The 12,927-nt window shown below is 40.9% G+C and overlaps 1 protein-coding gene across 15 annotated transcripts in view; it reads right to left on the bottom strand.

Annotated features, from left to right (window-relative positions):
* LOC130927752 (ELKS/Rab6-interacting/CAST family member 1-like) overlaps positions 1-12,927 on the bottom strand; it is a 192,223-nt gene that overhangs the window by 100,785 nt on the left and 78,511 nt on the right. For 10 of the 15 annotated variants that reach the window (XR_009066509.1, XR_009066510.1, XR_009066511.1 and 7 more), the window contains one exon: positions 7,693-7,704. The exons of the other annotated variants lie outside the window; for them this stretch is intronic. Coding sequence is in view for 7 of the 10 variants with exons in the window: in XM_057853746.1 (XP_057709729.1) it covers positions 7,693-7,704 (12 nt within the window). In the remaining 3 variants the exon portion in view is untranslated. The remainder of the gene's footprint in view (positions 1-7,692; positions 7,705-12,927) is intronic. 15 annotated transcript variants of the gene reach the window in all.

Here is a 12,927-nt window from a genome sequence, read left to right as displayed (position 1 = left end):
CCCCACCCCCCCCCCCCCAAAAAAAAAAAAAATATATATATTTTTTAATTTACTTATGTTTTTTTCAATAGTGTTATTTATTTACTTTTTTTTCTGTGAAGAACCCAGAGAGGGTTATTTGGTTATTATCTATTTAATTAATAGTGTTATTATAATATTATATTATATTATAATTTTAATTATTTTTTTTTATTTTTTATTTTTTTATTTTTAATCGAGTTAATTACAGCTTAGAAATTAATTAATCGTAATTAATCGCAATTAATCGCAATTCAAACCATCTATAAAATATGCCATATATTTCTGTAAATTATTGTTGGAATGGAAAGATAAGACACAAGATGGATATATCCATTCAAAATACGGTACATAAGTACTGTATTTCTTTATTATAACAATAAATCAACAAAATGGCATTACCATTATTAACATTCTGTTAAAGCGATCCATTGATAGATAGACTTGTAGTTCTTAAAAATTAAATTTTAGTACAAGTTATAGAAATTTTATATTAAAACCCCTCTTCATGTTTTTGTTTTAATAAAATTTGTAAAATTTTCAATCAAAAAATAAACTAGTAGCCTGCCATTGTTGATGTCAATAATTACTTACACAATGCTCATGGGTGCTGAAGCCTATAAAATCAGTCGCACCCAAGAGCCAGCAGAGGGCGGCAAAACTCTGAAAAACACAACAAGTACACCTTTCACTCTGCTGTCATTTTAATCTGTTTGAGCGGGGCATTTGTGCGTTAATTGCGTCAAATATTTTAACGGGATTAATTTAAAAAATGAATTACCGCTCGTTAACGCAATAATTTTGACAGCCCTAATTTTTACACGTAGGCACTCCTGCAATCGTCACACTTTTTATGTGACAAACTTAACCCAGGCTCCTCATCAGAGAAGGGAAAAGTTATGTGGCCCTCGCAGGAAAAAGTTTGGGGACCCCTGCTCTAAAGAGATATCGACAGAAATAAAATAAATAAAATACATTTCAACTATCTGGTGCGCACCAGATAGTTTCTAGTACGCACCACATATTTTTTGGTCTGCACCAGAATGTTTCTAGTACGCACCACATACTATCTGGTCCGCACAAGATAGTTTCTAGTACGCACCACATAAAATCTGGTCCGCACCAGATAGTTTCTAGTGCGCACCACATACTATCTGGTCCGCACCAGATAGTTTCTAGTTCGCACCACATACTATCTGGTCCGCACCAGATAGTTTCTAGTGCGCAACACATACTATTTGGCCCGCACCAGATAGTTTCTAGTACGCACCACATACTTTTTGGTCCGCACCAGATAGTTTCTAGTACGCACCACATAAAATCTGGTCCGCACCAGATAGTTTCTAGTGCACACCACATACTATCTGGTCTGCACTAGATAGTATTTAGTGCGCACCACATCCTATCTGGTCTGCACCAGATAGTTTCTAGTGCATACCACATACTATCTGGTCTGACTAGATAGTTTCTAGCGCGCACCACATACTACCTGGTGTGAAGTGTTACTTTAATTTATCGTACTGTCTGATACTGATACTGTATCGTATCGTATTTATCGTACTATCGTACATTCTGGTCTGCACCAGAATGTTTCTAGTACGCACCACATACTATCTGGTCCGCACGAGATAGTTTCTAGTACGCACCACATAAAATCTGGTCCGCACCAGATAGTTTCTAGTGCGCAACACATACTATTTGGTCCGCACCAGATAGTTTCTAGTACGCACCACATACTAGTTGGTCCGCACCAGATAGTTTCTCGTACACACCACGTACTTTTTGGTCCACACCAGATAGTTTCTAGTGCGCACCACATCCTATCTAGTGTGCACCAGATTGTTTCTAGTGTGCAAAACATACTATCTGGTCTGCACCAGATAGTTTCTAGCGCGCACCAAATACTACCTGGTGTGAAGTGTTACTTTAATTTATCGTACAATCTGGTGTGCCCCAGATAGTGTCTGGTACGCACTTACGTTTTTGGCCACATACTATTGAAATGTATTTTATTTCTGTCTATGTCCCTTTAGGGCCTCTATGTTGCTTTCAGTACGATAAACCAAAGTAACACGTCGCATCAGATAGTATGTGGTGCGCACTAGAAACAATATGGTGCGCACCAGATAGTGTGTGGTGCGCAGGAGAAACACCCTGGTGTGCAACAGATAGTATGTGGTGTGCACTAGAATCTATCTGGCGTGCACCAGATAGTTTCTGGTACGCACCAGATAGCTTATAGTGCGCACCACATACTGTTGAAATTTATTTATTTCTGTCTATGTCTCTTTAGGGGCTCAGTAGTTACTTCTTATCTCCACTACATTCATTTCAGTATGATAAACCAAAGTATTAGCACCAGATAGTATGTGATGCACACAAGAAACAAGCTGGTGCGCACCAGATTGTTTCTGGTAATCAGCGGGGTTTCTAGTACGCACCACACACTGTTGAAATTCATTTTATTTCTGTAAATGTACCTTTAGGGCAGGGGTGCCAAGGTCTGGTCCTCGAGAGACCCTATCCAGCTTTATTCCACGTCTCTGATAAGGAGCCTGATTATTTGAAACAGGTGTGTTGGAGGAGGGAGACATGGAAAACTAGCTGGATAGGGGCTCTCGAGGACCAGACGTGGTCACCCCTGCTTTAGGGGCTCCATAGCTACTTCTTACGTTCTTACATTTTGCACCATGTGCTGTGCACTACAAACTATCTGGTGTGGACCAGATAGTATGTGGTGCGCATGAGAATCAACCTGATGTGGACCAGATAGTATGTGGTGCTCACTAGAAACAATCTGGTGCGCACTAGAAACTATTTGGTGCGCACCAGCTTGTTTCTGGTGTGCACTAGAAACAATCTGGTGCGTACGCGATGGTATCTGGTGCGCACAACACACTGTTGAAAAGTATTTTATTTCTGTCGATGTCCCTTTAGGGGCTCTGTAGTCACTTCTTACCTCCACTATGTTCCTTTCAGTACGATAAACCAAATTAACACTTCGCACCATGTGGTGCGCACTACAAAACAATCTGGTGCGCACCAGATAGTATGTGGTGCAAACGAGAATCAATCTGATGCGGACCAGATAGTATGTGGTGCGCACTAGAAACAATCTGGTGCGCACTAGAAACTATTTGGTGCGCACCAGATTGTTTCTGGTGTGCAGCATATTGTTTCTGGTACGCGCAAGATAGTTTCTAGCGCACACCACATACTGTTGAAATTTATTTTATTTCTATAAATGGTCCTTTAGGGGCTCTGTAGTTACTTCTTACCTCCACTATGTTCCTTTCAGTACGATAAACCAAATTAACACTTCGCACCATGTGGTGCGAACTACAAAACAATCTGTTGCGCACCAGATAGTATGTGGTGCAAACGAGAATCAATCCGATGCGGATCAGATAGTATGTGGTGCGCACTAGAAACAATCTGGTGCGCGCTAGAAACTATTTGGTGCGCACCAGATTGTTTCTGGTGTGCAGCATATTGTTTCTGGTACGCGCAAGATAGTTTCTAGCGCACACCACATACTGTTGAAATTTATTTTATTTCTATAAATGGTCCTTTAGGGGCTCTGTAGTTACTTCTTACCTCCACTATGTTCCTTTCAGTACGATAAACCAAATTAACACTTCGCACCATGTGGTGCGCACTACAAAACAATCTGGTGCGCACTAGATAGTATGTGGTGCAAACGAGAATCAATCTGATGCGGACCAGATAGTATGTGGTGCGCACTAAAAACAATCTGGTGCGTGCTAGAAACTCTTTGGTGCGCACCAGATTGTTTCTGGTGTGCAGCATATTGTTTCTGGTACGCACAAGATAGTTTCTAGCGCGCATCACATACTGTTGAAATTTATTTTATTTCTATAAATGGTCCTTTAGGGGCTCTGTAGTTACTTCTTACCTCGACTACTTTCCTTTCAGTACAATAAACCAAAGTAACAATTCGCACCAGATAGTATGTGGTGCGCACTAGAAACAACTAGGTGCACACCAGATAGTTTCTAGAGCGCATTACATACTATCTGGTGCCAGATAGTTTCTAGTGCGTACCAAATACTGCCATAGTGCCATTGATCGCCGCCAGATTTCCCAGTCAAAACGGATGGGACGTCTACCGGGGTGATTGCCGGCGTTTAAGGTGTTTTCGGGACACTGCTAGACTAGCTCATTCCAGCGTTTGAAAAAAACGTATTGTGCGAGTTCCAGCTCCTGAGCGTGAAATTAGTGGTAGGTTTTTGAAAAGCTTAAAAAGATGAGATAAAGGACGTTAAGTAGCTTTGAACACGCTGTTGGAAGGTTTTGTTAGTGTTGGACAAGGCCAGATGAGCTTCATGCTAAGTTACCATAACAGCCGTCTGCTTTCATGCGCAGGTATTTCGTTTCCAGCATTGAAGAATTAGCTTATTTCTTGAAGGTCATATTGAATTTCTCAACTTCCACTTGTTTCTCTGAGATCTACTAAGTATTCTCCATTGTGCTGTAAAAAGGTTTGAACTTCTTAGCGCTTGTGTTTCCTGGCTGTCTCGGCTCTTGTTTTGGTGATTCAAGTCCAACTCTAATGGGAAACGAGAACAAGAAAAAGTAGCTTTGCTGGGTAAGCGACAGAAGACTGCTTTTTTTTCCCCTGTTTTTCATTTTTTTGCGCACGCAGCATCTCCTGTTTTGATGTGAGGAACTCCTCATCCTCTGCCAAACGTCTGACATCAATGTTTCCGCGGCTCCCAAACGCGAATGTTTTCTTTCTTTGTTCCTGCACTCGCTTTGAGGTCCTGTGTGACTCTGACTTAGCGCGCAGGTGCTGCACGGAGGATTTGCTGGCGATCGGTTGACGCTCGGATTAATCGTTTGAACGCTGAGAGAAGAGCGTTTTGAGAAACGTGCATCCTTACGAACTCGTTCGCCACCTTTGGCGGCGATAGAAGATCAATCCATTTGGATTGGGGAACCTGGGACCACTTCCATAAGGTCAAAATGGAAGACATGTTTAGAAAAGGAAAAAAAAAACACACTTGTGATGTATTTTAATCAACAATAAAGTTTAGCACGGTTTATGGATCGTATTTGTGAAACAATTGTAAAAAATACCAATTGAAGGTCAAACTTCAGGAGGGGCTTAAATAGAAAAACATGACGCCCCCTTTTTTTTGACGATTTATTTAACCTGAACCTGGGTTCGTTCGAACCTCAGGGGTTTAGTGAGTCAGTCTCAGGGGTTCGGTGAAGGTAAAGAAACGCAGAGCTCTACTTTCGTACGCTGATTACATCTAGGCAAAGCGGCTTTTTAGACCGGGTTTTGAACTGGTTTGCTCCCAATTTACATTTCTTTTAACTGCTTGTCCTCGAACTGATGGGAGGAGGAACTGGTTTGCTCGGTGGAAGGTTAACTCGCACTTGGAATGAGGGAATACAACAGACCAACGGGCAGCGTGTTCTTAGATTTTTAACTGTTTAGAAAACATGCTGTCAAAATGAGAAGAATCCTGAACGGGAATTTGCTAAATTATTAGCTTGCTAGCTTAGATACATTGGTTTTGATTTTGAAAAAAATATATTTTTTTATCTAATTCCGAAGGGTTCGGTGAATCTACATGTGAAACTTTTTGCGTTCGATACCTTTAGCAAGGTTAAGTTATGACTGCCAAAGGGTGGGACACAAAATATGAAATGTGATGGTTCACTTACTTACTGTTTCCCCCCCCTTCTGTCAATGTTTGATTAAAATTCTCATCAAAATATGAACATTTATAAATGTCTGGGTGGTTTTCATTAAAGCAGACACTGTTTTTTCATCTGTGTGATTTTGACAAAGATCAGATCACATCTGACGGTGGTTTTATGCAGAAATGTGACAAATTTCAAAAGGTTCCGATACTTTTTCATACCACTGTAGTTGCTATCCTAATAGCCAAACAAATAACCCATTGACTAATTCGTGTAATAGCTCGGCAATGCTGTGTATTTATCCTCGTAAGTGGGATCGCTTGAAAACGTCATCATTTAAGGGGGCGTCCCCTTAACGCCCCCCTTTTTTTTTGACGATTTATTTACTTTACAGTATTGTACTGTGTTTTTAAATTGCAACGTGCCCAAGAACAATAGGCGGAGTTTGACCTTTTTGGGAGTGTCAGCAATATATGTAAAAATACACAGTGGGGCAAATAAGTATTTAGTCAACCACTAATTGTACAAGTTCTCCAAATTGAAAATATTAGAGAGGCCTGTAATTGTCAACATGGGTAAACCTCAACCATGAGAGACAGAATGTGGAAAAAAAAAACAGAAAATCACATTGTTTGATTTTTAAAGAATTTATTTGCAAATCATGGTGGAAAATAAGTATTTGGTCAATACCAAAAGTTCATCTCAATACTTTGTTATGTACCCCTTGTTGGCAATAACGGAGGCCAAACGTTTTCTGTAACTCTTCACAAGCTTTTCACACACTTCTGCTGGTATTTTGGCCCATTCCTCCATGCAGATCTCCTCTTGAGCAGTGCTGTCGTTGGGCAACACGGACTTCCAACTCCATCCACAGATTTTCTATGGAGTTGAGATCTGGAGACTGGCTAGGCCACTCCAGGACCTTGAAATGCTTCTTCCTTTGTTGCCCTGGCTGTGTGTTTGGGATCATTGTCATGTTGAAAGACCCAGTCACATCTCATCTTCAATGCCCTTGCTGATGGAAGGAGATTTCCACTCAAAATCTCTCGATACATGGCCCCATTCATTCTTTCCTTTACACAGATCAGTCGTCCTGGTCCCGTTGCAAAAAAAACAGCCCCAAAGCATGATGTTTCCACCCCCATGCTTCACAGTTGGTATGGTGTTCTTCGGATGCAATTCAGGATTCTTTCTCCTCCAAACTCGAGAACCTGTGTTTCTACCAAAAAGTTCTATTTTGGTTTCATCTGACCATAACACATACTACCAGTCCTCTTCTGGATCGTCCAAATGCTCTCTAGTGAACTGCAGACGGGCCTGGACGTGTACTGGCTTCAGCAGGAGGACACGTCTGGTAGTGCAGAATTTGAGTCCCTGGTGGCGCAATGTGTTACTGATAGTAGCCTTTGTTATTGTGGTCCCAGCTCTCTGTAGGTCATTCACGAGGTCCGCCCGTGTGGTTCTGGGATTTTTGCTCACTGTTCTTGTTATCATTTTGACGCCACGGGGTGAGATCTTGCATGAAGCCCCAGATCGAGGGAGATTATCAGTGTCTTGTATGTCTTCCATTTTCTACTAATTGCTCCCACGGTTGATTTCTTTCCACCAAGCGAAGGAGTTGCCAAAGCGTATGCCAGTAAATAGGGCGATACGAGCTACGAATCTGAACGCCTGTGTCCACTGTATTTTCTCTCTGCCTTACACCTCACTGTGGGTTCAAGGAAAACTACGGCGTCAGTCAAGGGACAAAACGCACTCATTGGCTTGATCCCAAATTAATTTTAAAACACTTGCTGTCAACGCCCTGCGACGTCAACAACAATGACGACCTACCAGTTAAAATAATTTTACAAATTTTATTGAAACGAAAACATTATGAGGCGTTTTAATATCGAATTATAATAACTTGTACTAAAATTATCTTTTAAAAACTACATTACCTTCTATCTGTGGTTCCCTTTAAAACAAGAGCAACAAGTAGGCATGCCGGACACTAACCTGGATGCAAGACTTGCCAGCGTTGCGGGGAGAAGATGAAAGAAAGCGCAAGGTAAGACAGAAGTAGTTAGAAAGACTGAAGGACGTGACTAGAGGTCGACCGATATATCGGGCCGATATATGGACTTTTTGATCAGGCCTCTGTGGTCGCCGCTAAATGACGGTAGGACCCCGGAAGGACCTTGCAGCAGCTTGAAGGCAGGCTGCTACAAGTAGCTTCAAGCTTGCGTGTTTTGTAAATATTGTAAGATTGACTTTTTTTACGCTTAATGCTTTAGCCTTTTAAAAATGTCTACTCATAGACTTCATTACCTATTGAGGTGACACTTCGTCATTCTTTGCATCACGCCTGATCAGAGGGGGCTGAACTTGAGTCAGCGGAAGACGGCACACACTCATGTTGGATTTAAGCTTGGATTTTTGAAGAACTACGAAAGCTGTACCACATACAAAGAGGAAACATTTTCTCAGGAGTGATTTGTTCGAGGATTCAAGGTAAATATAATATTTTTCGTACCATGCATGCATTTTGAAACGTTGTGGGAAAAAAAATCAATGTAGGATTGGGAACCGCTACGGCATTGGCGTCATTCTTCGACATATTTACGAAAAATAAACTCTAAATGCATGGGAATTTTGCTTTTAACAAAGAATCGAGACAGTTTTACGTTCATGTCTACAAAGAATTCAGTGAGTGAAGCATTTATTAGTAGGAATTTTCTTCGTTTACTCATGGAGGAGGCTAATTTTCGTAAATGACTAGCCTCATAGTTGGCAATATTTACCAGAAATAAATGCTACCTGCACGCTTTTTTAGCTTTTAACCAAGAATCGAGACTATTTTACGTCCATATCTATGAAGAATTCAGGGATTTAAGCATTTATTCACAAGAATTTTAGCCAGAAAAGGTCTGTTTACGTCAGGCGGCCGCTAGCCTCATTCGCTAACAGAGTACTATCGAACTCAGTCATATACTGTTTATGTAAAATAACAATAACTGCACGGTTTCTTTCTTTTAACCAAGAATCGAGACTGTTTTACGCCCATATCTATAAAGATTTCAGGCATATAAAGATATATAAGCATTTTTTTTACAACAATAACAACGTAAAAAGCTCTTTGTGGTGATAAAACGGCACCACAGTGGCTTAAAGACTAGCAGCACATTTGACATATTTACGTAAAATAAATACTAACTGCCTATTTTTTTTGCTTTTAACCAATAATCGAGACCGTTTTACGTCCATATCTATTAGGAATTCAGGGAATTAAGCTTTTATTCACAAGACTTTCAATGTAAAAAGCTCTTTGTAGTGATAAAGTGGTGCCACAGTGGCTTAAACTCTAGCAGCACATTCGACATATTTACGTAAAATAAATGCTAACTGTCCATTTTTTTGCTTCTTCATAGATATGGACGTAAAACAGTCTCAATTCTTGGTTAAAAGCAAAATAAAAACGTAGAGTTAGCGTTTATTCAACGTAAATATGTTGAAGTACAATGTTACTCTTAGCGAATGACGCTAGCAGCCGCTTCACATAAACAGAGCTTTTCTGGGGAAAATAATTGTGAATAAATGCTTCAATCCCCGAATTCTTCACAGATATGGACGTAAAACAGTCTCGATTCTTGGTTAAATGCAAAAAATCATGCAGTTAGCGTTTATTTTACAGAAATATGTCAAAGTACAATGCTACTCAGTTAGCGGTTGAGTCTAGCGGCCGCTTGACATAAACAGAGCTTTTCTGGTGAAAATTCTCGTGAATAAATGCTTAAATCCCTGAATTCTTCATAGATATGGACATACAACAGTGTCGATTGGTGGTTAAAAACAAAACAAAGCGTGCACTTAGAGTTTATTTTATGTAAATATGACGAAGTACAATGCTACTCTGTTAGTGACTGAGGCTAGCGGCCGCCTGACGTAAACAGAGCTTTTTCTGGTGAAAATTCTTGTGAATAAACGCTTAAATCCCTGAATCCTTCATAGATATGGACGTAAAACAGTCTCGATTCGTGGTTAAAAGCAAAAAAACAACAACAAAAAAAACGTACATTTAGCATTTATTTTACGTAAATATGTCGAAGTACAGTGCTACTCTGTTAGCGACTGAGGCTAGCGGCCGCCTGACGTAAACAGAGCTTTTCTGGTGAAAATTCTTGTGAATAAATGCTTAAATCTCCAAATTCTTCATAGATATGGACGTACAACAGTCTCGATTCTTGGTTAAAAACAAAGAAACCGTACAGTTAGCATTTATTTTACGTAAATATGTCGAAGTACAATACTACTCTGTTAGCGACTGAGGCTAGCAGCCGCCTGACGTAAACAGAGCTTTTTCTGGTGGAAATTCTTGTGAATAAATGCTTAAATCCCCAAATTCTTCATAGATATGGACGTAAAACAGTCTCGATTCTTGGTTAAATGCACAGAAACCATGCAGTTAGCGTTTATTTTACGTAAATATGTCGAAGTACAATACTACTCTGTTAGCGACTGAGGCTAGCAGCTGCCTGACAAATACAAAACTTTTCTGGTGAAAATTCTTGTGAATAAATGCCTAAATCCCCGAATTGTTCATAGATACGGACATTAAACAGTCTCGATTCTTGGTTAAAAACAAAGAAACCGTGCAGTTCGCGTTTATTTTACGTAAATATGTCGAAGTACAAAGCTACTCTGTTAGCGACTGAGGTTAGCGGCCGCCTGACGTAAACAGAGCTTTTCTGGTGAAAATTCTTGTGAATAAATGCCTAAATCCCCGAATTTTTTTTCGATATGGATATAAAACAGTCTCGATTCTTGGTTAAAAGCAAAAAAATTGCCGTTAGCATTTATTTGACTTAACTATGGCCAACTATGATGCCAATGCAGTCGCGGCTGATTTCTCCCACTGATTTTTTCGCAACGTTTAAAAATGCATGCATTGTACGAAGAATATAATAATTATCTTGAATCCTGAGACAATCCTTCCTGTTTGTATGCGATACAGCTATCGTACTTCTTCAAAAATCCGAGCTTAAATCCGGCTTGGACATGAGCATGTGCTGTCTTCGAATGACTGTTAGTAAATGAAGCTAAGCCCCCTAAGGTAAGGTGTGACGCAAACAATGACGTAGTGTCAGGTTAATAGAGTTTTGAAGTCTATGGTATATCGGCGTCAAATATCGGCTTTTGAAAATCCCATATCGGTCGACCTCTAGACGTGTGGGTGAGACAGGTGCACGGACAAGGTGGCAGACATTCCGCAGGCGAGGCAGGCAACGTACAATCTTGTGAGTGCTCACCTCACTTGACCTTAAAACAATGGTAGGACGTGTGCCAGGGAAGGTCACGCCAAAAGCTTAAAAGTACACCTAAAGCTGCGAGGGCGTTCACGAGACATTAGTTCTTCTCGGATAGTTCGGTTAACCCCCAAAAGTTGGTGGAACGGTGAAAAACGACACATTAGTAAGAGAGCTGATTGCATGTTTTGACTTGCTTCCGCTCGAACCTTGCCGACACAATTTGTTCAATTCAGACGTCTCGAAAACGTCTTTGTGTTTTTCAATTGGAACTCTCCCTCTTGCACTTCTTCCTTTCCTCTCCGTCGTCGTTGCTTTGCTTTGTTTTCCACTCTGCTGTCCAAATCCTTTATTTTGGCCATCACGGCAGATTTTTCAGCTCCATTTCCCCCCAGTGTGAAGTCACTCAGTCCGCTCCAATTACCATCCTAGTTACTGAAATAAATAGCCCGGCACCGCATTATACAGCTGGATTTACACAAGCGGGAAGGTCGACGACGGCTGGCCTTGTTGAACCCGCGTGCGAGCCTTTCATCATCGGCGGGTCGGTGGAAATGTTCCACCTGGGCTACGTTTTGCGCCGTAAAACGCTAGGAAAACAATTGATGTCGGAAGGTCATCTATTACGATCGCGAGCAGGAAACGTTTAATCTAGCGTTACGATCCGAGAAGATTTTACTGACACACTCGAAAAAAAGTAAAGATGCACAATAATATCGGTTACCGATAATTATCGGCCGATATTGGCAATTATGAAGTCACGCAGATAATCCAGATTAAAAAAAAAAAAAAATTCAACCGATAATGCAATCCGATAATTATACAGTGGGGCAAATAAGTATTTAGTCAACCACCAATTGTGCAAGTTCTCCTACTTGAAAAGATTAGAGAGAAATGTAATGGTCAACATGGGTAAACCTCAACCATGAGAGACAGAAAGTGGAAAAAAAACAGAAAATCACATTGTAAAAATAAGTATTTGGTCAATACCAAAAGTTAATCTCAATACTTTGTTATGTACCCTTTGTTGGCAATAACGGAGGCCAAACCTTTTCTGTAACTCTTCACAAGCTTTTCACACACTGTTGCTGCTATTTTGGCCCATTCCTCCATGCAGATCTCCTCTAGAGCAGTGATGTTTTGGGGCTGTCGTTGGGCAACACGGACTTTCAACTCCCTCCACAGATTTTCTATGGGGTTGAGATCTGGAGACTGGCTAGGCCATTCCAGGACCTTGAAATGCTTCTTACGAAGCGACTCCTTTGTTGCCCTGGCTGTGTGTTTGGGATCATTGTCATGTTGAAAGACCCAGCCACGTCTCATCTTCAATGCCCTTGCTGATGGAAGGAGATTTTCACTCAAAATCTCTCGATACATGGCCCCATTTATTCTTTCCTTTACACAGATCAGTCAACCTGGTCCCTTTGCAGAAAAACAGCCCCAAAGCATGATGTTTCCACCCCCATGCTTCACAGTGGGTATGGTGTTCTTCGGATACAATTCAGTATTCTTTCTCCTCCAAACACGAGAACCTGTGTTTCTACCACAAAGTTCTATTTTGGTTTCATCTGACCATAACACATTTTCTCAGTCCTCTTCTGGATCGATGCTCTCTAGCGAACTGCAGACGAGCCTGGATGTGTACTGGCTTCAGCAGGGGGACACGTCTGGAAGTGCAGGATTTGAGTCCCTAGCGGCGCATTGTGTTACTGATAGTAGCCTTTGTTACTGTCAGTTACCTGTATTAACGGCACCTGTTTAACTCATTATCGGTATAAAAGACACCTGTCCACAACATCAGTCAGTCACACTCCAAACTCCACTATGGCCAAGACCAAAGAGCTGTCGAAGGACACCAGAGACAAAATTGAAGACCTCCACCAGGCTGGGTAGAATGAATCTGCAATTGGTAATACGCTTGGTGTAAAGAAATCAACCGTGGGAGCAA

This window comes from Corythoichthys intestinalis, chromosome 13 (assembly GCF_030265065.1).
Source record: "Corythoichthys intestinalis isolate RoL2023-P3 chromosome 13, ASM3026506v1, whole genome shotgun sequence".
Classification (NCBI taxonomy): Eukaryota; Metazoa; Chordata; class Actinopteri; order Syngnathiformes; family Syngnathidae; genus Corythoichthys; species Corythoichthys intestinalis.
Note: the sequence above shows the minus strand (reverse complement) of the source record. Positions and strands in the feature narration are given on the sequence as shown.